The 23,779-nt window shown below is 40.6% G+C and overlaps 2 protein-coding genes across 4 annotated transcripts in view; one reads left to right on the plus strand and one right to left on the minus strand.

Moving 5' to 3' along the window:
- TMTC2 (transmembrane O-mannosyltransferase targeting cadherins 2) overlaps positions 1 to 11,101 on the minus strand; it is a 434,663-nt gene extending 423,562 nt beyond the window's left edge. Inside the window, exon 1 of one of the 2 annotated variants that reach the window (XM_046013513.1) lies at positions 10,309 to 11,101. In XM_046013513.1, coding sequence (XP_045869469.1) covers positions 10,309 to 10,391 — 83 coding nt within the window. In that variant the 5' untranslated portion in view covers positions 10,392 to 11,101. The remainder of the gene's footprint in view (positions 1 to 10,308) is intronic. The other variant, XM_046013514.1, reaches the window with a different exon arrangement.
- Positions 11,102 to 11,257: 156 nt separating this feature from the next.
- Positions 11,258 to 13,250, plus strand: LOC123947263. Of its 2 annotated transcripts, none has more exons than XM_046013369.1 (2): positions 11,258 to 11,568; positions 11,907 to 13,250. In XM_046013369.1, exons 1-2 carry the CDS (start codon positions 11,323 to 11,325, stop codon positions 12,267 to 12,269), a joined length of 609 nt encoding a protein of 202 aa, XP_045869325.1. In that variant the 5' UTR covers positions 11,258 to 11,322; the 3' UTR covers positions 12,270 to 13,250. The 2 variants fall into 2 exon arrangements, with proteins under 2 accessions (XP_045869325.1, XP_045869326.1); XM_046013370.1 differs by having other exon boundaries at positions 11,258 to 11,502.
- The last annotated feature ends 10,529 nt before the right edge of the window (positions 13,251 to 23,779 follow it).

Below are 23,779 nucleotides of genomic sequence, written 5' to 3' on the forward strand. Positions count from 1 at the left end.
AGATTAACTAAGATGGCCAAGCTCACACACAAAGAACAGACACCTTATCCTCAATCTTATTCCACCCGGGAACTAGACAATCTTTCCAAAGGTCTGTGAAACAGACCGAGCTGATGTAATACACTTAAAAGGAACAGAGTCTTATTACTCAAAGTGGGGTCCATGTACCACCATCAGCTGGAGCACCTGCAAAAGAAGAAATGTACTCTAAGGCTCACTCCAGGCAGAGCCTGCCTTTTTTTTTTTTTAATCCATTTTTCTTTTCTTTTCTTGAAGTTTTTATTTTAGTTCCGGTTAGTTAACAGACAGTGTTATATTAGTTTCAGGTGTACAATATAGTGATTCAGCATTTCCATCATCACAAGTGCCCTCCTTAACCCCCATCACCTATTTCACCCATCCCCCACCTGACCCCCCCCCCAAGTCCCTTACCCCCGACCCCCTATCCTCCTGGTCACCACCAGTTTGTTCTCCATAGTTAAAAGTCTATTTCATGATTTGTCTCAGAACCTACATTTTCATACCCCAGGTGATCTGGTGGTACAAGGAAGTTGGGAAGCACTGATCCTAATCTAGAAATATATACATGTATCTAGATGGAAAAAGATCCAGCAAGAGGCCCAGCCCAAAAATGTTGCTTTAGGAGAATCTGAGTGATCCATCTGACTCCAAGAAACTGGAAATTTAAACTGCATTTTAAAAGAATTTCTAGGGGCTGCCTGGGTGGCTCAGTGGGTTAGGCCTCTGCCTTTGGCTCGGGTCGTGGTCCCAGGGCCCTGGGATCGGCCCACGTCCCGCTCTCTGCTCAGTAGGGAGCCGGCTTCCCCCTCTCTCTTTGCCTGCCTCTCTGCCTACTTGTGATCTCTGTCAAATGAATAAATAAAATCTTAAAATTAAAAAAAAAAAGAATGGTTATAAAAGAGTTTCTAGGGGCACCTGGGTGGCTCGGTGGGTTGGGCCTCTGCCTTCAGCTGGGGTCGTGATCCCGGGGTCCTGGGAAATGGCCCTGCTCTGTGGGGAGCCTGCTTCCTCCTCTCTCTCTGTCTGCCTCTGCCTACTTGTGATCTCTGTCAGATGAATAAATGAAATCCTTTAAAAAAATAAAAATAAAAATAAATAAAAGAGTTTCTAAAAGGCAATCATCCATATTGAAGGATGAAGGCAGGGAGGAAGTTATGAGAGCAGCAGGTCTAAAACCCCGTTGCCTGTCATGGGCATCTTCAGTCTTGTCAGGCATGAATTCAAAAGTAGCTACCCAATACTCTGTCATAGAAATGGTTTACACTTTTTATATTGATGACATACAAGTGGTTCAAAGCAGTGAAATTTCATTTTCTATTCGACATGGAACAAATGCCAAAAACACCACTGTTTTTAAAAGAAAAAATACAAAGACTCTCTTAAATACAGAGATGGAGGAAGGAAACCTAGAGATCATTTCTACTGGGATATTTTAAATAAAAGACTAGATATTTGTGGCAAAGTATAGTTAGTAATTTCAGGCTACACACTGGTGTCTTTCATAGATTCTAAATCTCAAATTCACATTTTCTTTGCTTAAATCAGTACATAACCCCGTAGGAGTGGGTGACAGTATAAAACCTTCTTTAATATAAATTCAGTGACATAATTCAGCACCATTTTTTTTTCAATAGACTAACCTTCCTGTTTTAAATGAGGTTTACCAAATGAATTCAGGTATACCCGTTTTTCACATCAGCTATAAATAATTGCCTCCCTCTGAAGGGCCTATTTCTGCAAATAAAAATGTCTTTTTGCCTGATTAAACTTCTTCATCATCTGAAAACTTTTCTTCTGCAAATTTGTGGTTGGAAAATTTGTCATTAGAAGCTTGCTTTGTCAAAATGAGCTCTTTTCAATGGCTTCGAGAGCCCAGACCTATAGTTAATTATTTGGAGGAGGAGGGGAATGTCCTATTCTAAAAGAAGTACACTTGACAAAATATTTGGACCTAAGCGTCCTACCTACAGACTTAAGACACCTTTTACAATTCAAGGCAGCAGGCTCAGAATTTACAATACCTTTAAAAACCTGAAGACAGAAAGGCAGAAGTAGCCAAAAGACAGCTTATAAAACAATGAGAAAGGTCCCCATATGAAAACATTTCAGCTGCCCGCCCTAACCTCAACAACCACTTCTCCCAAATGGCTTTGGGATGACAATGCGTCTTCTCTAAACTAAGAAAAGTGGTCAAGTCTACCAATGTAGGCTTCATAGCCACCACCCAAGTCACCTCCCGTTAGGGATATTACTTCAACACGCACTGACATTATAAAGAATTAAACTACTGACTTGCCTTATTAATCCAAGAGATGCCACTAACAGAAAAGAAAGCAGGATAGGCCTGCCTTCATGGTGAAACAAACTGGAAATTCACAAAAACAAAACGTTTACTTTTCCCGTAGTATTTTGACTTACCTGCCTCTCTCATAGACTAGTTTTATAATCTAGGGTTTAAAAGAGAAATTCAGTAATAATATGCTTTATAACAATGTCCTAAACATAGGAATCTAACCCAGCTAACAGATGAAAGCCAAGACAAACAACAAGGCTGTGGTCTGCATCCTTTCAGTCTCTTAATAGAATACTTATACGCAATTCAAAAAAGAAAACAAAATTTCATAAGACACAGCTGTAAAAAATTTCACTAAAATTACTCATCTTTCATTAAAAAAAACCCTTATTTTATAAAAACCAAACTTGTGAACTACATTTAAATTAATACCCAAGGAATTCCAAGAATGCAGGCTTATACGGATTGCCATTCTTCCCACTGGATTTTTAAACAATGCTGAAACATGGCTGTTTGAAATACTTCAGTACCATCACTTAACACTGTTCAAAATGTCAAGAGCCATATTACGCCCCAGTGGCCACTCTTCAGCAAATAACACATCCTTTGAAGTTAAAATACTCCCAAATGATGCCAAGTGAGAATTTCTAAGAGAGCACAGTCAAAACTTTCCACTTCTAAAGAAATCAATAATCTGGAATCACAGTTAGGAAAAAAACACTTTCATTATCAAAACTCGGGATTTTTTTCAGTTTCAAATGTCAGTAAATTCCTTTACCCCATGGCACTATTGTTTTATGTGTTGTTCCCTAATGAAATCACAACCATAAGCCTGTAGTGAACTTGTGGGGTTTTTGGTTTGTTTGGGTTTTTTTTTACCCTAACGTTTTGGTGGAGTAATGACATATTTATTATAATGAATGCCACAGAAATGAAGGGTAATCATTGAAGACGAAGGGGTTTGACACAAACATTTCACTTGACCGCCACACCTAGCACATAGCTGCTATTGTAAGGGCACTGATGTATGTTTCATTTGACAAATCATGTAATATAGTCAATCTCCCTGACTATGACTACATGGTGTGGTAGTCACACCCTGCCTCACTCTGATATCACAAGATGCCCAACAAAGAAATCAAGAAACCAAAGCTTACATCAAATTATCATAAGCCAAATAGCACCTCTTCTACCGAATACGAAGGCACTCTCAAAACAGATACTACAGCACTGTCCTCAAGTAATGTGGCCTGTATATACCTTTAGTAATTTCATTTAATCCCGCAATAAAATGGAATCTAAAGGTGAAGTTAAATGTTCAGTTCTAATCTCGTTTCCACATTAATTTTTTAGACCTGAGCAAATAAGATCTCTGCCTATTTCATCTTCAAAACAATCATTTCTAATTGTCCAAATTAACTACACATTAGGAAATGTCCTTAAAGAAAATAAATTACTCTAAAAACAGGAAAGCAACTTCTCATGTAGTATCTTGAAAACAAGTCATTTCAGAGTTCCTGCCTTCTTCAAAATTTTCCTCTGTGGATAGCCTTACTCAATTCTTTCCTATTTAGCTGTAAGGGAAAAAAAAAAGTCATAGTTGACCCCCAAACTGTAATCCCAAAAAGTTTCTAAAAGACTGAAATGAACATTTATACCTTTGATTCTAGGAAATCTTGAGTACAAGAGAAACTGACAAATATGATTGAAAAGTTAAACTGTCAGAGGAAGAAAAGATCAATAGAAATTTGATAGTGCTGCATCTTAATGGAATTATCTGCCTAGAAAATACAGGGGAAAAAAATCTGAGGCAAAAGTCTTCAATCCCTATGACCAGTCAAGGCAAATCTAGTTAACTCCAAGTGTTTTCCTCCAAGGAAAACAACTGATCTGGACAAATAGGAAAGACATCATTTGGGAGAGGTACCCTATGTGTACAAACACAGTGCCAGTGAGCACCAGACCAGTAACAAGGCCAGTGCAAGACACCTACCATGGATGCTCCGCATGGCTGTTCTGGGAATGAAGCCAACAGAGTCCCAATCTAAGTTTTAAAATATGAGTATCAGCCAAATAAACATGGCTAACTGCAAGTGAAATGCTGCTAAAGGACAGCCCATCAGCATTTTTACAAGTCTATCATCAGACTCCCAGATTCAAATACTTTACAACACCAGCTACAGTACAGGTCGGACAAAGACAGAAAGGTAGAGATGCTTTGTTGACAAGGGTGACCAGCTGCTGTTTGTATCACGCATCACATACGTGAGACGCTTACGTTTAGGAGTACTCATAATTAGTGAATTATTGAATGGACTCATTTATTCCTCGAAAGTACATACAAACCAAATCTTCAAAGAAACCATCTAGCATTGTGCACAATTACACCTGTAATTATTCAAAATATTATGCTTTTTTCGTTGTACGAAAAACAGAAAGCACACCGTTCCTGGTTATATGCCTCTCCCCTTTTTTTCAAACAGGCTCTAAATGAAGACTGCTTGCTATTCATAGAGGAGGGGTCTTAACATTCAACAACCCATTTGTCCTTCCCATCAAGGCTGCCACATGTGTCACTTTTGTGAAGCCATTAAAGTAAGTACACAAAGCTGATGTAATATTTAGCTTACAAGAGAAAACCAAAAAATGTAGAAGGTAAATGTTACTGTTTAAAAGCCTATTAAGTGAAAATAATAGTGTTGAAAGGTTTGTCGTTTTTCAGAGTGACAAGGGTAAACTTTGTCTTTTCCCAATATTATGAAGGGCCTGTTCCTGAGGAATGTACCCTTTGCCTATGATAAACAGCAGTAACATCATGGGCATTTTAAATAAGTGCTTTTAATGTACAGAACAGCAACAGAGAGATTCAGAAGACAAACTGTACTCCTAACTCATGTTGGAATAATCCAAAAGGTTCTAGCTATTTCAGAATTACAGCTTCGGGGAATTCAGTGTTCCCGCAGGCACACATTAGCCCTAAAAAACTAAACAGAGAGTACCAATGTAAACTAATAATATAACCCCTCCCAAAAATTATACATACGTAATATTATTATAATATATATATTATACACACACACACACACACATACACATATATATATAAAGACAACTAAGAGACAGATGGCTGGCAAGCCATAATTTTCCCAATGGCATTTATACACGTCCATTCAGTGCTTGTATTTGGGTCATTTGCTAGGATAAACCCCATGTGACAGGCTCACTGAAAGTAAGGCAAAGTAGTCCATACTGGCTTCACCTAATTTTAATTTACTATTAAGAGATGTACTTGTTCAAGCAGCAAAATGAACCCGTTCTGCATAGATCTGACTAAACTTTGCTAGAAAGTAAAAGATCATATTAGAATATTTCATAAACTATAAACCATAACCACTTGCATATTTTCCAATGTATCATAAACTTGGAAGGAAATCGGTCAAGTAGCGCCCTTGTACACAGTAACTTCTTGCAATAAAGACCTGAGGGGACAACCTTGGATACAAAACAAACTTCTTCCTTCTATACTTGATCTTAAGAGTAATTCTTCCTAAACAGGATTTTACTAAATACCAAGTAGGACTTCAATGGTTGAACATACGAGAACTGTAAGGTAACAATCCCAGACTGGTCCACTGCAAGTCTATTAAAGAGAATTTTTTAGAGGGAAGTTAACAGAGTGATTGATCATTTCATAAGGGATTCTTATCATACCAGCTCAAAACCCAAACAGATAGTCACTTCAAAAGGTCAACTAGAAGGAATAGTTGAATAACTTTAAGAAAAAATGGTTTTTAAAAAAAAGTTATCATGCCTTAAGTCCTCTGTTCCTTCATTTTAAATGCTGTTAGTCAAAATCTTTATGACTTCAAATTAACTCGTGTCTCTATAAAATCAGATTTATATTTACATCCAAATGAATAACTAAATTAGGAACATGCTTTTAAGAGTTTGGGGTAGGGGCGCCTGGGTGGCTCAGTGGTTTAAGCTGCTGCCTTCAGCTCAGGTCATGATCTCGGGGTCCTGGGATCGAGTCCCGCGTCGGGCTCTCTGCTTGGCGGGGAGCCTGCTTCCTCCTCTCTCTCTCTGCCTGCTTCTCTCCCTACTTGTGATCTCTATCTGTCAAATAAATAAAATTTAAAAAAAAAAAAAAAAAAGAGAGAGTTTGGGGTAGTTTTGGGCGCCTGGGTGACTCAGTTGGTTAAGCGACTGCCTTCAGCTCACGTCGTGATCCCAGAGTCCTGGGATCGAGTCTCGCCATCAGGCTCCCTGCTCCATGGGGAGTCTGCTCCCTCTGACCTTCTCCCCTCTCATGCTCTCTCTCACTGTCTCTCTCTCAAATAAATAAATAAAATCTTTAATTAAAAAAAAAAAGAGTTTGGGGTAGTTTTGATTCAAAAATAGAAACTCTGGCTGTGGAGTTGCTCCTCCAAATATCACACAATTATTGAACAATGAGATAGCTAAGAAACCCAAAGGTCATGTTAATGATCAAGGTTAGGTTGAACGAATGCAAAATGGGCATAAAGGAAAACAATTTTCAAAGCAGCCACAAACCCACTTCCCACTTCCCAAAACTCAAATTATCCTTTAAGTAATGCATGATTTTATTCACCCAAGAATAAAAATATGTATTAGCTGATTATCTTTTTACTTGTTATATACATCATAAAGGGCTTACCATCAATTAGGTGATATGTGCAAAAAGAATTCGACTACAAAACAATAGATATGGCATCCTTCTGCTACTCTGAAGTAAACCGACTCCTCTTTTAGCATTATCTCTATGCAAAACTTCTAATAGTACTTTTAAAACGGATATGGTGAAAATGATGCAATGTTATCCTCAATAAATATATAAGAGAGCAGAGAACTTGGGATCAGCAAGTTTTTTTTCCACTGACCTAAACACCAAATTTCTCCAGAAAATAAGAGTGTCCTTCAAGATGTCACATTCATGATGACTTAGAATTTGGCAAACACTGTTTATTTATCATTCCAACTGTACTCTAACCACAATTTAAGATTCAATACAATCATGACTAGACTGAAGGCAAAGGGATGAAGGGGGGGATGAAGCTGAAACTATATATGCTTTGTCATCAGATATGATGAATTCTACTCTTCCATTTGTTTCATCCCATCCTAGCCGTATTCTTAAGTTTAGCATAAAAACACTTGTAAAATATTAAGTTTTACCATAGGGAAATCGATTTTGCTACAAAAAAGTTTCAGATTACCACTTAATCTCAACCAAGCTACATCAAACAGTGAAAGAAATTATATATGTAGTTTACAAAGTAAACTTGATCACTGTATTTAAAAGAAATGATAACTTTGAGAAGTACCACAGCAATAATGTTTAAGCTGAAGCAATATAAAGCCCTCCTACAGCAAATGCCAGATTCTTCAGCTAAAATGCAGAGTCTTGATTTAGTTAAGCAAGTCAAGCGTAAGAGCCATCTCCCTCCTTGGGAGCTGCTCCCAGCACTGGCCTCTCTCCTTCTAGAACTCTATTTCACAAAGTTCTTGGGGGTGGGGGGGCGGGGAGTGAGCACAGTGGAATCCACAGATGCAGTTTACACAACGTTTTAAACTTGAGTCTTTGTAGTCTGAAACGAAGCAGTGGAAGTAAACACATTATCATCATCCTCCAGTTTCCACTGGACTCCTCAGCTCTCTCCCTGCTCCACACACCAGTGAGTTAGAGGAGGCAGATAAAAAGTATTATCCGAAAAGCCACAATTTACAGAGCACCTTGGCACTGTGCATGCTATGCAGACATCCAGCAAGTTCCACGCTTCTACTAAGAGGCATTTCAGAATTTCTAGGATACATAAAAACTAAGTTTGATTCTGTTAAGACTGCATACTCTTAGTATAGAGTATAGGACTGCATATGCGGTTCTGCTACTAAGAAACTTAGACTAACATACACTTCCATGTTGTGGCCAAGTGCAATTTACATTTACAGGCTCTTAACATCACAACGGTAATATAATGTCTATATGTCATATATTGAGCAAGCCCACCATCAAAGCACAACTAATTTATCCCCTCACTCACACTGTTCTCCCCAAGTTAAAAGTCCTAACACTACTGACTGATGATTAAAGAACACATAATAATTAAATCTACAGAAAAAATATACACGCAAATTTAGTTTAGTTCAAGTCTTCCTATTTTACAGGATGCTTTCTTCTGAGATACAATTTTTAAAGAACTGAACAGCAATAAAGTATAGCATACACTGGGAACGCCTGACTTATCACAGTACTCTACCATACTTACTGTACTACAGCAAGTTACTTTTTTCCCAAACTCTTTATTCTTAGTTTAAATGACTGCTTTTCAAACTGTCCCCAACAGAACCAAGAACTACACAGATTCATCCCTGAGCTCATTTTAGTGAAAAGTCACCCATCTTTGGAAGGAAGAGCTGTTTCTTCCCATTCCTTTTTCTTCCCTGTCAAGAGCCTTTTTTTCTCCATTCCCTAGAAAGAGCAGGTGCACAGAAACACAGAAGCGGAAAGAACAGAGCATCTCACCTCACTCTTACACAAAGACCATTTATTTCTCAGACCATGTATCATAGTTGCTAGATCTATATACTGCTTAAAAGTTAAAGTTTATGTCTAACAGTGGCTTCCTTATCAACCAGTCTCTGACAGACACTACATAAAATGCATTAAGAAGAGTTTGCTTTATTTCATTGCACCTATTATCAGGGGATTTCATAACAGACATGTGGGTGTAAACTTAGATTCACAGATTTCAAGCATATATCCATGAACATGCTTTTAGCCGGGGAGTGGGCACACCAGAGAATACAGAACACGGCTAATTACCACCCAGAGAAGATTCTGCCTTCACTTGCCCTCACTATCAACCACTTTGCTTAAGTTCACTCTCTGCCTTGCCTTGACCCTGGGGATCCATTCGCTTTCCATAGCCCAGAGAGGCTGCTGAAAAGCTGTCAAAGTAAATCTGTGCTCACTTTTTGGATGGTTTAATTTCAATGGAGCATGAAACACCCCAGGATGGTTAATAAGTTTAGCCAGGCGTGCTGTTCTCCCTAATATATTTTAATTATGCATCTGTTTTAATTGTAATCAGATTAAGTCACCGGAAAGGCACAAATTGGAATTTTCCCTAATGGCTATTGGAGCTTTTCATCAGTTTCTAAACACTAACAACATTTAAAAAATAGGTAGAGACACGAGCACAACTGTGACATTTTCCAGAAATCGATGCAGTTTCTTTGACAACACAGTTCAGGTCTCATTAGCCACCCAAACTAGCCCAAATGCAGAAGACAACTTCAGTCTCTAGGGGCGTCTTCTTCCCCAATTAGCACAAAAGAACCGCTAACGTCTAATGTAAAACTCCCAAACAGAAATGAAAGCCCAGGCTTTTATAAAGTGCTACTCCATCGATTGGTGAGCCAGGCGGGGGGAGCCGGAGAGCCCATCAGCAGCACTATCTATAAGTACCGTACACGTCCAACGGGAAAGTTGAAGCAGAGTACGATTCTCTCCTTCCACTATTTCGGTAACGTCAAGATGTGGGTTTTTTCCCGGGAAATAAAAGTGTCCCATCAATAAAAGGAAGCGCTACAGGGAAGATCTATTAGGAGGGGAGCGGCTTCCTTCCAGCCAAGACGTAAAATCGTTCAATGTGCACCAACAAAGACCTAAGACTTTTTTTTTTCCATTTAATATGATCATTAACAGTTCCCCAAATTGCTGCGATTTCCGATAAGAAACTTAAGCGTTCGCCAGCAGCCAATAAGCAAGAGAAAGAACCTGCTGCAAACTAGGAACCCAAACTCCTTCAGACCGCCCAGCGCGCTCGCTTCCCCGGTGTTTGCTCTGGGTGTTGTTTACGCGTCTCCTAAACCTTCAGGTGCGGACCAGTTCCTCCAAGACGCACTTCAGCCTTAAAGCGGCAAGCTTCTGAGTCCCCGCGGAGTCCCCACGCAGCCCGCCGACCCCTTACCTGTCATCATAGCAGAAATCCGCACTCAAGGTGTTGAGATACAAGGCGAGCCCCAGAGCGCTGCTCACCAACTCTGCAATCATCTCTCCACCGCCTTCCCTCCGGCTCGGCTCCCAGCGCGAGGGCAGCAACGGCAACAAAAAACAGAAGCATCAATCCCCACCTTCCGCCGCCTTCTCCTCCCAGATTCACTTTTTCCTAGCTCCCCACCCTCTTGTCCCTCCCTTCCTCCCTCGGGTCCTTGCAGTCCACCGCTCTCCTCCTCCTCCTCGCGCCCGTCTCCGCAGCCGCTGCGTCCTCTCTGGGTGCGGGCTCACACCACGCTCCCCATGCCGGGCGCCCGCGAGCGGCTGGCGTCTTTCGGGCTTCGCGCCCCCCGGCGGATGCACAGGGCTGGTCCTTCGCGCGGCTCGAGGCCCCCACCCTAACCCATGGCAGTTCGGGGCGCCCTAGGTGAGGAGTGGGACTCGGAGGAGGTGGAAGAATGCGGGATGGGGGCAGAGGGACCGGACCCAGCAGGGTTCTGGGACCAGCTGGAGGAAGAGGGAGAAAGAGGGGCGGGTAGGAGGGACAAGGCGAACCGCCTCCCCTAGCCGCCTCCCGGGCGCACGGCTCCGGTGCTGCTCCGGCTGACTCTGGCCGCCACAGCGGCTGCCGCCCATTCACTCTTTATTAGCTCCCTCCCAGCCCCAGCCCCTTCTCCAGTGAAGTGAGGAGCGGTGGCTGGAGACTCCAGAAGCTCCCGCGTGGGGTTCTCGGCGCGGCCCCCCCGCGCCTGCGTGGCCAGCCCTCCATCCCGGCTTTGCCCGGCCCCTTTCTCCACCCAGATCCTCCCCCCCCGAGGCTCCTCCCACATCACCCCCTGGCTGGAGGCTCCTCCCAGCTCCCCGAGGCCCGAGGCTCCTCCTACCCACCTCCCGCCCTCCTCTTGTTTCTTTCACCCTCGATTTCACTCTGGAAAGCCCTCGGGACCCAAGGACAACCGCTGGAAGACAGCCGAGGGGGGTAACTGGAATGCGCCCTGGGAGGAGGAGCTGGAAGAGAATCGACACCACGGAGGACACGGTCTCTCGCGCCGCTGCTGCCTGGCTGCGCCTGGCACCGACTCAGCCCCAGCGCTGCGTGTGCCAAGCGCTGCCAGGCGTAAGTCCGGTCAGCTGGAGGGACTTCTGGGGACCGGGAGAGGAAGAACAGGTTTGGCGAGGGCTGCAGCCTCACTTGCCACCAACATCGACGCGACCTCGCATACACGGTCACACGGTGCGAGCCGAAAAGGGAGGGGGGTTTGGAAAGCTTGAGGGGCATCTCAGGAGGGAGAGATTGCAGCTCCGAGTCTACCGTCGTCCCAAATGTCAATAGAAAGATGTATGGGCGAGGAAAAAGGTCCCGCAGTCAGGTTAAAAAGAAGGGACCCCAAAAGAAGAAAGAAACACATACACACACGCCACAGCTGCGGGGGCCTTTCGTGGTTTCAAGGGGACTTTCAGGCTGACTCTGGAAGCATTAGAGAAGAGACGCCTCTGCAGCCCAGCGCAGCGCTATCTTCAAAACCTAGGAAGGCGGGAAGCTAATGCCCTTTCCTTTCCGCCCGGATGCAGGACTGGATGGAAGGCGTCCAACCTGATAAATTATGGTGTAGAAGAATGGCCTGCGTAGACGAGCTCTGGGTACTAAAGTTGCGAGACCAAAGAGGACAGCGGGCTGCCTGCCACACCTCCGCCTGGCTTGGCCCCCTTCTGGCTGGGCGATGGGCGCCGTGGGACCACGATGAGCACTACTGCAGCGCCCCCTGCTGCATGGCAACCACAATGCTTGGAAAACAGACCTGTAGAGGGCTGATCAACCCCGCCCTCCGCCCCCCGCCCCGCCGCCCTCCCGGGGAAGCACCTAACTGGGGAGCTTACCCGGACTCTGGCAAGAAATCGAATCTCCTGGATGTCTGGCAGTGGCCCAAAAAGTAGATACGGTAGTTTGGGGTTCAGCGAAACACAGCTCCATCTTTTCCTGATTTCACCAAAAAAAAAAAAAAAAAAAAATCCGCAGACACAGACGAAATGATGAATATTTATTATACCTACTTTGCCATGCACGACAGACACATTTTTATTACCTGAGACAAACATACGGAAGCATTCGGAAAACAGAGTGGTATCTTTAAAGGCAGAGACTGATCTTTAACCTTTTTATTGTAACTCCATAACCTCTGCTTACTGTCGAAAAGTTTAAAAAATACTGTTAGTTGACCCATCAAGTTCCTGGGTATCGTATCCCTCCACTGCATTTACATGTTAATATTGGAACCTAAAAGGAACCTACATGTAATAGAAGTGTTGTTTATTATTATTATTATTCTTCCCTCCAACTTTCTCTTATCCTTTTAGTTGTTATCTAAAACTTAGATATATACCTCCAAAATGTAGACCCTGACATCCACACTACTCCAACGCTAGGCCAAACTGCCTTCACTTCCTGCATGGACTAATGCAGTACCTTTCTAAATGGTCTTATTTGTACTCCTGCTACTCTCTGCTCCCCCTCAGTCTTAACTTCAGGCATTAGACAGAAGATTCTTTTGAAAACCTACATTCTCTTTACTTTAAAATGTTCAATGATTTCCTGATGCACATCAAATAAAACTGATTCTTGCCATGGCCAGCTGGGCCCTCATTTGGCCCTGATCCCTTCTCTCCCCTGATATTGTCAGCAACAGACATCCTTCTCCTCACCACTTTCTTCTCTTTCCTCATAGGATGCCTTCTGAGACCTTCTCTAGCTCCTTCTCAGCATTCCGATCTTAACTAAATGTTCTCACCAGAGAGGCTTTTCCAGCTCACACTAGCATTGTACCTGGAACCCCACCAGAATGGCAGCTCCAAGAGGGCAGGAAACTTAGCAGCCTGGTTTTCCACATCATACCCAGAGCCTGTAACATCTGGACAGGTAGAAGAAACTAAAACAAAACAATAGAAAATGTTGACAAGAAATGAACAAATAAACATGCTTAGCAGAAACTTGATAGCAGCTAAAAATCCACAAATTTTCATTATGAGAGAATAAGGTAAGCTGATTTGTTGTCCATATCAAATAGTGAAGAATTAACACAGGAGAGGGGGAAGAAGTAGCTTAAAAATTCTCAAGGATGCACCAGCTCTACAGGAAAACCTGTGGTAAGTCACACACAGACAGCTCTCTTCAATAATTAAGAGGACTCAGAGGCATGAAAGTAGTAGAGAGGTTTGGGTTCAACGTGCTAAAAGCTTATAAGCATTTCCAGAGCTGTCTTCACTTCGAGGCTCCAAAAGTTTTAAATAAATATTTTCCACACACATTCCCCCCCCCTCCTTTTCTCCTCTCCCTATCCCCAACTCCTGGGGATTGGGAACTTGGGAGATAGTGAGAAATGTACATTTTGCTCTCACTGATGAATGAAAGGCTGAAAAACCAGCTGTGTTGCTTTTAACAAATTTTCCTATTTTAATTTAATGTGAGTCTCAATATTCTTCCAATGCCTTAAACCTTGGTTGCTTTCAGACTTCTCTCCAAGGACTGAGAAGCATCCAATGTTTGCCTTTTCCACCTCCCTTGAACACCAATGGGGGAGAGCAGAATTAGTTAAAAGATGTCATCGAGGGGCACCTGGGTGGCTCAGTGGGTTAAAGCCTCTGCCTTCGGCTCAGCTCATGATCCCAGGGTCCTGGGATCGAGCCCCGCATCGGGCTCTCTTCTCAGCGGGAGCCTGCTTCCTCCTCTCTCTCTCTGCCTGCCTCTCTGCCTACTTGTGATCTCTGTCTGTCAAATAAATAAAAATCTTTAAAAAAAAAAAAAAGATGTCATCGATATCTCTGGAGATCATTTCAAATCTGGAGACATTGCTTTTTAGCTTATTAAGGTGTACTCACTCATTGTGAGCTCACTACCTCAGTTCTGAATATATTCTACTTAAAGCTACTGTTGCTCTCCATAGATGAAGGAAATGAGGCTGGTTGGCTTGACTTTCCTACCTTAGACAGGAGACTGGCCAAAAAAGTGCTAAGCCCTTATTTTCCCAGAGTAAGTTCCACACATCTGCTACCTCACCACTTCCTCAATGAATTCTTTTTTATAGTCTCCCCGACCTACCCTGCATTTGTTCTGCATTCCCAGGTCTTTGTTGTATAATTCATACCTTTGCAGTGCCAGGTCCTAGGGGGAAAGATTTCCTTATTTGCCTAAGACATTTTTAGTTTATTGTGCAAAACTATCTTCCCTTTGGGTGTTGCATAAATATTAACTAAAAATCCACATCTGGTCTTAGTCTTCATTTCTATTTGTCCTAATATAACTTCTCTTTGAACAATTCATTTGGAAAGTGTGCCAAGGGTGAAATGTGGCACATAAATTCTCCTGCCTGCACAGAATGCCTTTTAAAGTGCCCACAGATTTGGTTATTTATGAACAGAAGATTTGCACCTCTTCCTTGCTCTCTCAATTCTAAAATTGTACCAGGCCAAAGTAATTACAAGCTCCCATATGTTTTGTGAAAAAGGTATCCAAGAATCTCCTGCTAAAATCTTAACAGATTGACTAGGAAGCAGAAAAACACTAGCCCAGCAGGTGAAACTGCCTCTTTAGGGAGGTCAGAACAGAGCTCTCTGCTGGGGGATTCATAAGCTCTGGGCTTTACTCAGGAAATAACCCTGCAGGAGAAAAACAGCAGAGCGTGGATGAAATGTGGGTCAGGGAGCTGAAAGAGGCACGCGCGCTGCTTGGTTAACTAATGACAGAGAAAGCACTGGCTACACATGCGACATTGAGATGTTCCCAGCATACCATAAAATGCTGCCCCTGGACACTGCAATATGTAACATCGCTTTGTCTCCAGACTTGTGATCCATTAGGAATATAATTAGGACAATACAGCCACAGAAACAGATCCTGTCACCTCTGTCACCAACCCGGGGCTGTTAAGAACCAGCTGCTCTGAAAATAATGATCACTTTACAAAACTCTCACAGGCTCCCAGCTTGCGATTCAGAGGATGTGGAGGCAGGGGAGAGGAGGGGAGGGGAGGAGGAGGAGGAGTGTAGAAATAACATGTTAATAACCAGATATGGGTAAATTGCAGAGATGTTCAGGCTAATGATAGAATTCAGAAACTCAGTCAAGAAAAGCCAGGACAACCCCCATCATAGACTCTCTCTCAATACATTCACATGCACTGGTGTAAACAGTGATCAAAAATTCTAACAGCTTGAAAAAATTGCACAGACTCTTGGGTAACATAGTTTTGATAAACCTCAGATTCTGTAAAATAAAAGATAAAGAGGAAAGAGAAGATTAGTTTTTATGTGGGCATTCAGTAAACCAGTTACCCAGGAAGGTTGCCCTGGTACTCACCCCAGCTAAGCTGGCTTTATATCTATAATGTCCAACAGAGCAGCTCCATGTGGCTAGTTAGCATTTAAAATGTGGCCAGTGTAACTGAGGAACCGAATTTTAAATTTAAATTTGAAATGAATTTAAATTTGCATGGGGACGTTGGCTAGTGGCTACTTACAAGAGAATGCTTATCAAAGCCTTTGTCTGTTCTTTGCACCAGTAACGGCTTTCATTCTGAACCTCTTGTGCGGGACTGCTCCACACCCACATATAGCTTGCCTTTATTTCTAAAATAGCCACCAGCCACCAAACACTTTTTGGGCGTTAGGCATTTCACTGAGGATGTTATGTTTAAGTTCTCATTTAATCCTTACAACCGCCCTGGGAGGTAGGTACCATTACTGTCCCTGTGTTACAGATTAGGATGTAGAGGCGTGGAGAGGTTTAGTAAATTGTTCATAGTCCGGAAGCCTCTAGTGGTGGATCTGACATTGGAACGTCTGTCTTTTAACTCCAGAAGTCTATGCTTTAATGAAAATGAAAGAAGTCTTTGCTTTAACAACCATTAAAGCTACGCTTTAATGAAAATGAAAGAAGTCTATGCTTTAATCAACCAACATCAGTCCAATGTTACTTCTGCTGTCAGAACACCACATCCCCACTAGAGTCTATTTCGGGAGAAGGAACTCCTGGCTATTGCAACGGTGCTCTGACTAAATTCATCTTCTTCCTCCTCTACTCTGCCTCTGATGAGTAGGGATAAAATGCTTTAAATTTTCCCTTATCAACCACTTTTCAAATTTTTCCCCCAAACCTGGTATCAAAACATGCAAAGACTCCACAGACTATACTAGAAACCCTTCCCTATAAAATACACACTCCACTTATATATTTTTTTAAGATTTTATTCATTTATTTGACAGACAGAGATCACAAGTAGGTGGGGGGGGGCGCGGCGGGGTAAGTTCCCCGCTGTGCAGAGAGCCTGATGCAGGCCCCGAAGACCCCGAGACCATGACCCGAGCCAAAGGCAGAGGCTTTAACCCACTGAGCCACCCAGGTGCCCCAACACTTCACATGTATTTTTTTAAAATAGATGTACTCAGGGGCACCTGGGTGGCTCAGTGGGTTGAGCTTCTGGCTCTTCGTTCCGACTCAGGTTGCAGTCTGGGGTTCATGGGACCCAGCCCCATGTCCCTGCACACATACATTCTCTCTATATTGAATAAATAAACAAATCTTTTTTTAAAAGATGTATTCAAATCATGTATAAACATTTTTTCTAACATAATTCCCATCATGTGTTACAAAAATAGCTGAGATAAGGAATATAACTCAAACTCCAGTGAAGTAATGAAAGTATTAGTGCAAATCACAATTTGGAAAACCAAATAAAGCATTTATAATTGATTTAATATTATCATGTTAAAAACCCCGCTACAAATTTGCACCTCATAAAGCATTTTTAATCCACTCATTATTGCTGTCAAATGACTAGAAAGTCTATTTGGAGTTTGGTCTGTTAATCTAATAATACAAGATAGGAAGTCAGTGTATTTAAAACTTTTGCAATAGATTTAAATTTCCCATTTCAATGAATAAATATCTTATAACATGTAGTAGTATTATTTAATAATTATAAATGAATGATATACTTATAGCCTTGCATATAGATTTCCACCACCCTATATTTTTTTCCAAATGTTCATTCCTTCTTTCTTTTTTGTCCTTTAGGGTCTATTATTTTTGCATATTTTGTCCAATGAAAGCATTTAAATCTTTTTTTTTTTAAATTAGAGTATAATTGGCACATGATGTTACAATTGTTTCAGGAAAACTTTTAAATCTTAATGCCCAAAACAACAAAGTCACCTTCACCTATGTGAAGATCCGCCCTGAGACAGACAAACTATTAAGAAAACAGGTTGTCTGCAATGGTAGATTTGAAGCTAAGACATTTATTTTCTTGGCAGTCTGTTTGAAAGTCCCCAGTTGAAGTGGACAAATGATGAAGACATTAGATTCATCAATTCCAAGCTGATTTTTGGCCAAGTGTCTCCTGTAATTTATGTCACAACATGTGATACAGGCAAACACGGATCTGCTTTATGTGGCTATAGATGACTTTGCTTTTCTAGAATTTCATATAAATGGAAATAATGCTGTGTCCTTCTTTTGCTGAGGGGGGCTTCTTTCACTCAGCATAATTATTTTGAGATTCTTCAATGTTTTGTGTGTATTAACAGTTCATTTATGTTTATCTCTGAGTAACATCCTACTTGTATGGCTGTACACAATTTGTTTATCCATGTATCTGTTGATGAGGATTTGAATTCTTTCCAGTTTCTGGCTACTGCAAACAAAGCTGCTATGAACATTCATGAGAAGACTTTGCATGGACACATGTTTTCATCTATCTTGGATAATGGATGTTATCCAAGGAGTGGATATGGCTGAGTCGTTCAGTCCAATAATGTCTGCTATTGTAAGAAACTGCCAAGCTGTTTTCCAAAGTGGTTACACCACTTTACATTCCCACCATCAGCTTGTGACAGTTCCACTTACTCCACATTTTGCCAACACTTGATCAAGTCAGTCTTTTTCATTTTAGACCTCCTACCAGGGGTGGAGTGATACCACATTTTAGTTCGTCCTTCCCCTAATGCTAAAGATGTTGAGCATCTTTCCATTTGCTTATTTTGAACACACACATCTTTGGTGACAAGTCTGTTCAAATCATTTGCCCCATCTCTTTTGTTGCTGTGATTGTTGGCTTCTTTTTTTTTTTTTTAAGATTTTATTTACTTATATGCCAGAGAGAGAGAGAGCACAAGGAGGGGGAGCAGCAAGCAGAAGGAGAAGCAGGCTCCCTGATGAGCAAGGAGCCCAACACAGGACTTGATCCCAGGACCCTGGGATCATAATCTGAGCGAAAGTCAGATGCTTAACCAATTGAGCCACCCATGTGTCCCTGATTGTTGGTTTCTTATAGCAAAATTATGAGTTCTCAGGTCTGCAGTGACAAGTCCAGCATGGCTCGACTAGGATCTCAGCTCATGGTCTCCCTTGATGAAAATGAAGGGTGTAGAACAGCTTGGCTCTCACCTGGAGGCTCTGGAGAAGAATCCATGTCCCAATTCATTCAGTTGTTGGCAAAACTTGGTTCTTTGCAAACTGTAGGACTGAGCTCCGTATTTCCTTGCCTCAGATTTTAGAGGCAGCCCACCTTCCTTCTCACAAGTTCCCCTCCATTTGCAAATTAGCAACAATGCTTAAAGTCCTTCCATGCTTCAAATTTGACTTTTTTTCCCCATTAAAAAAAAGATTGCTTTGTCTTTCTATTATTAAATTTTGAGAATTCTTTATTTGAAATACAAGTCTTTTATTAGATATATAATTTGCAAATATTTTCTTTCTGCCTTTGGCTTCTCTTTTCATTCTCTTAATGATGTCTTTCAAAGAACAGACATTCGTAACTTTGAGTTAAGTCCAATTGATCTTTTTTTTTTTTAATCATGTTTTTAATCTTGTATCTAAGAAATGTTTGCTTAATCTAAGGTTACAAAGATTTTCTCCTGCTTTTCTCCAGAAGTACTATAGTTTTGGGTTTTAGAGGTAGATCTATCACCCATTATGAGTTAGTTTTTGTTTATGGGATGAAGTATTGCTTAAAGTTCTCTCTCTCTCTCTTTTTTCTTTGTATATTTAATTATTCCAGCATGATTTGCTTAAAAGGTCTATTTTCTCCACTTAATTGCCCTTGCATCTTTATTGATTGACACACATATATATAAGTCTATTTCTGAATGTATATTCTGTCCATCGATTCTTTTGTCTATTTTTATGCCATAATCAAACTGCCTTCATTAACTGAAGCTTTATAAGTCTTGAAGTTGAGTATTGTCATTTTTATAAATTTGTTCTTTTTCAAAGTTGTTCCCTCCTCTATTCAATTAAAAATTTTTAAATTGTATTTCCACTTGCTACTATAAGCCCCTATCATTTGGGACTTGTTTTCTTTCACCTCTTCTTGATTTATCCCTTTCTCGGGTATATTATATGTAAGTATGTGATTATGTATGTGTGGTATGTAGGTCTAAAAAATGTGATTTTGTCTGTTCTTTGAGTGAGTTCTCTGTGTGAGAAGTAGAGTGAATATTTATGGCCTAAGATACCAGTTGGTACAATGGGCAGGTAGGATTAAGATAGGCAGATGTCACTACTTCTAAGCAATATCTTTAAAATATCTGTTCAACATGTATTTATGTTCAAAATGAGAAAATTATACACATTGGAAGTAACACAACACTTTAGCGTTTTTTTCTCAGATCTGTACTTTTAGCTTTTATTGTTCAGATCTGAACTGTCATATACATAGCACTAGTCACTAGCACTCACAAAAGATAAGTGATTTTAGTGTACATATTTACAAGTGTTTTCTAGTATTTTCAGTTTCTCATCTCTTCCTCCCATCCCCCATGCCCTTTCATGCATTCAAGCCAGCAAAACATTTCCCATTCTTCTATGGTTCCTGTTCTATCTATCCTGTTCTATCATTATTTTTGTGATGTTTCAGAACAAGACAGCATCTTTGAAAATATCTTACTTGTTTAAACTTTAGTTGTAAATCCCTGGTTCTCAACAAACCTCATGTATCATGTGCTGTAGTCAGTTTGAACATTTCAGTTGCCAGCACCTACAGACCTCAGTCTCAGTTGAGACTGATCAGTCATTACACCATACCACCATACTTACAGAAATATGCCCCCCAAATACCCAGCGGAGATAGGTTGATTCTGACCCAAAGTGACTTTTGAGTTACAATTCAAGGGATCAATCATCTTTACATTTGTGAAAAGAGCCAAATATGAACTGTATTTCCAATTTATTTCAGTTATGATTTCATATTCTCAATGGAGCAGAGTACTGGTCACCTACATGGCTAACCCATCCTTCAACTTGGCTTTGGGTACAGGTGCCAATCCTCTGCCCAGGTAATACTACTAAAAGCCACAATAATGGCTGCCCATAGGTAAGCCTGTGCTTTGTTTGAATATATTTTTCCTAATCTCCTCCCCACTCCCTGTCTCTCTTACCCACAGCCAAAGTAAGTAGGGTTTCTGATGTGGGGACAGAGGAAAAAGAGGTGTTTGTATTTGTTGAGCACCTACAACGTGCCTACTGGTACTATGCCAGATATTCTAAATATACTATATAATATAATTCCCACAATAGTCTGGCCAAATCAGTATTATTACTGTCTTTTCGCAAATGACAAAACTAAGGGTCAACAATATTAACCTGTGCTAGATGGCAATATTAACCTGTGCTAAATGTCCCTTACAAAGGGACTTTGTAAAATGACAAAGGAATAGCTTTTGGAAGGACTTCAAAGTATCTTCGTTTTTGCTCTGGTGAGATTTTTGTGAGATAATGGAAGGGAAGGAGATAGACTCATGGGTCATACAAACAAAATCATGTTTAGGTTTTGCATAAATAAAACTGGAGGCAAAGTCCAGAGGGCTACTGAATTTTTGGCAGGATATGAAGAATTTGGAACATAAAAGATAGAAATACTAAAGGTAGTGAATTCCTGCCAAGAACACCAAGAAGCTAAGATTCAGGCAGGGAACAGACTAACTCCCACTGTTGGAAATTTTTATCTCCCAACCTAGTATTGAGAGCCAAGCAAGGGGATGCCACCCTGCACAGACAGACATGAAGGAACACCTTTTAAAACTATATTGTAGATAGAGAAAAATTAGCCTTTTACCTTGAGGCCAGATGTAGAGATAAAAGAATACAATGTATACACGAAGATAGACAAATTACATTTCCTATCTCTTCATCTTATTCAAAATACCTCTTAAAAATCATGTTTTATAACAGAAACACCAGAAAACAAAGAAGTAAAAATTGGCTATCCATCCCTGGAAAGCATTCAGAGATTCTGGAAACAATTACTCAATAAAAGCAACTCAAAAATTCCTTAATAATATGTATAGATATTCTTGAAGAATTCTAGAACTATATAATATTAAATAAAAGATTATTCATAAAAAGTGAGGCTGGGAGTGATTGCCAAGGGTGTGGGGGGGGGTTGGGGAGGGAAGGTAGGGAGTTCCTGTTCAATGGGTATAAAAAAGTTATAGCAACCAGGCGTGCAAGAACGTGCATATAGGGGCACCTGGGTGACTCAGTTGGTTAAGCGTCTGCCTTCAGCTTAGGGCATGATCCCTGGGTCCTGGGATCGAGTCCAGGGTCAGGTTCCCTGCTCAGTGGGGTGCCTGCTTGTCCCTCTTCCTTTGCCCTTCCCCCTACTCATGCTGGCGAGTGTGTGTGTGTGGGCACATGCATGCTATTTCTATCTCTCTCAAATAAAGTCTTTAAAAAAAAAGAATGCATAGAATTAACAATACTGTACAGTACACTTAAAAATTTTTAAGAAGGTAGATTTCATATTATGTGTTTTACCATAATTTTTTCTAAAAGTGATTCTGGGAAAACAATTTTCAGTGATAATTAATGAATACTTGCAAAATACCCTTTCTTAAGCCATTTCAGATTGTTAGGTACTATTCAAACTAAGAATTATTATTCACTTATGTGTCTTTTTAAAGTTACCCTACTAAATATATTTTTGAAATACACAATACAGTGTATCTCTATAATATGGTCACTTTTTTCAGTAAGTTGACTATTGGTAAAATAATTTCAGCAAAATAGGAGCATGTATTTAGAGGTAGATTGATCTGTTGGCTATTTTTCTAATGGATATAAGGAGGAAATAATATGAAACTATAGTTAAAATCAGAACATTTGCCTGAATATCAACAAAATGGATTTTCTACCAAAGCATTTTCTTAGGGGAGGTCATTTCCTAGCTCAGATCTGCAGTGGAGCTGAAATATTAAAGATAGTGCCTGTTTAGGAAAATAGTCAATAAAAATGATTTTTACTTCCTATGATTCACTGATTGCCACTTATTACTAACTTGTAGAGCCCCAAAATCTAAGTAGCTGCTTGGCTTCTTGATTATGCTCCTCCCATGTCATATAAAGACAAAGTCTTTGGACGGTAGAAGCTAGTAAGAACAGGTAAGAAGTGCATTACCCTTGCCAGCTCAGTCCCTTGAAACAAGTTCCAAATTCAAAACTTTTTCCCTTTGAAATCTCATATAATGTCAGTATTACCAACAACATTGAAAACCATCTTTAGAATGTAAAAGTAATCTAGAATTGATTTTCAGGACTGGAAAGAAAATACTTTATCTTCCTCTTAAGATCTGGGGCTCAGAAATTTACATTTTCATGGACAGAAGTGATTCATGGATGAGCTTTGTCTCCTAATAGAGATTTGTTTTTACACCTGATACTAAAATTCAGGACACAATTTCAGCCATTCAGCATTGTCACAAGAATGGTCTCTATTAAGGTAAATGGAGAGTCACAGGGCCTCAGATTCACTCATAGGGAATAACAATATCAAGAGTCTTAAGATGCATAATAAAGAGATTCCAAAATTCATTATATATATATATATGAATTAACTTATTTTATATATATATAAAATAAGTTAATAAAAATTTGCATAATGTTTTAATACAAAATTTACCCATGAATATCAGGTCAAATCTCATCATAATTAAAGTTAAATTAAACCTCCCCAATATATTGGACCCATAAATTAAAACCATAATAAACAATTTCCCCCACAATCCCATAAATGCGCTTAAAAAATATGCCATGCCATGGTACTATTTTAAAATCATTCAGCCTATGCCCTCATGAGCTCCACTCAGCTATAATCACAAATGCCCTTTCATTCAGATTTAACTTCAAACCAAACAGAAACTATTCTCACCATGGCAGGATACATATCAGCACTATCAGCAAGTGGAAGGGACCCAGAGTCCACATTGCTTCCTGTTTGTTTCCCACCATTTGCCAACTGAATCGGTGTTTTCCCTCACACCCTTGTTGTGTTAGCTGAATCTATGTATATATCCAGACATCTGCTTTGGTTTTCTCTAATCATTTCAAAATCCATATGGATATAGAGCTTTCCCCTGCACCCAAGCTCAGGGTGGGGCCCTGACATCCTCCCCATTTTG

This window comes from Meles meles, chromosome 7, assembly GCF_922984935.1.
Source record: "Meles meles chromosome 7, mMelMel3.1 paternal haplotype, whole genome shotgun sequence".
Taxonomy (NCBI): Eukaryota; Metazoa; Chordata; class Mammalia; order Carnivora; family Mustelidae; genus Meles; species Meles meles.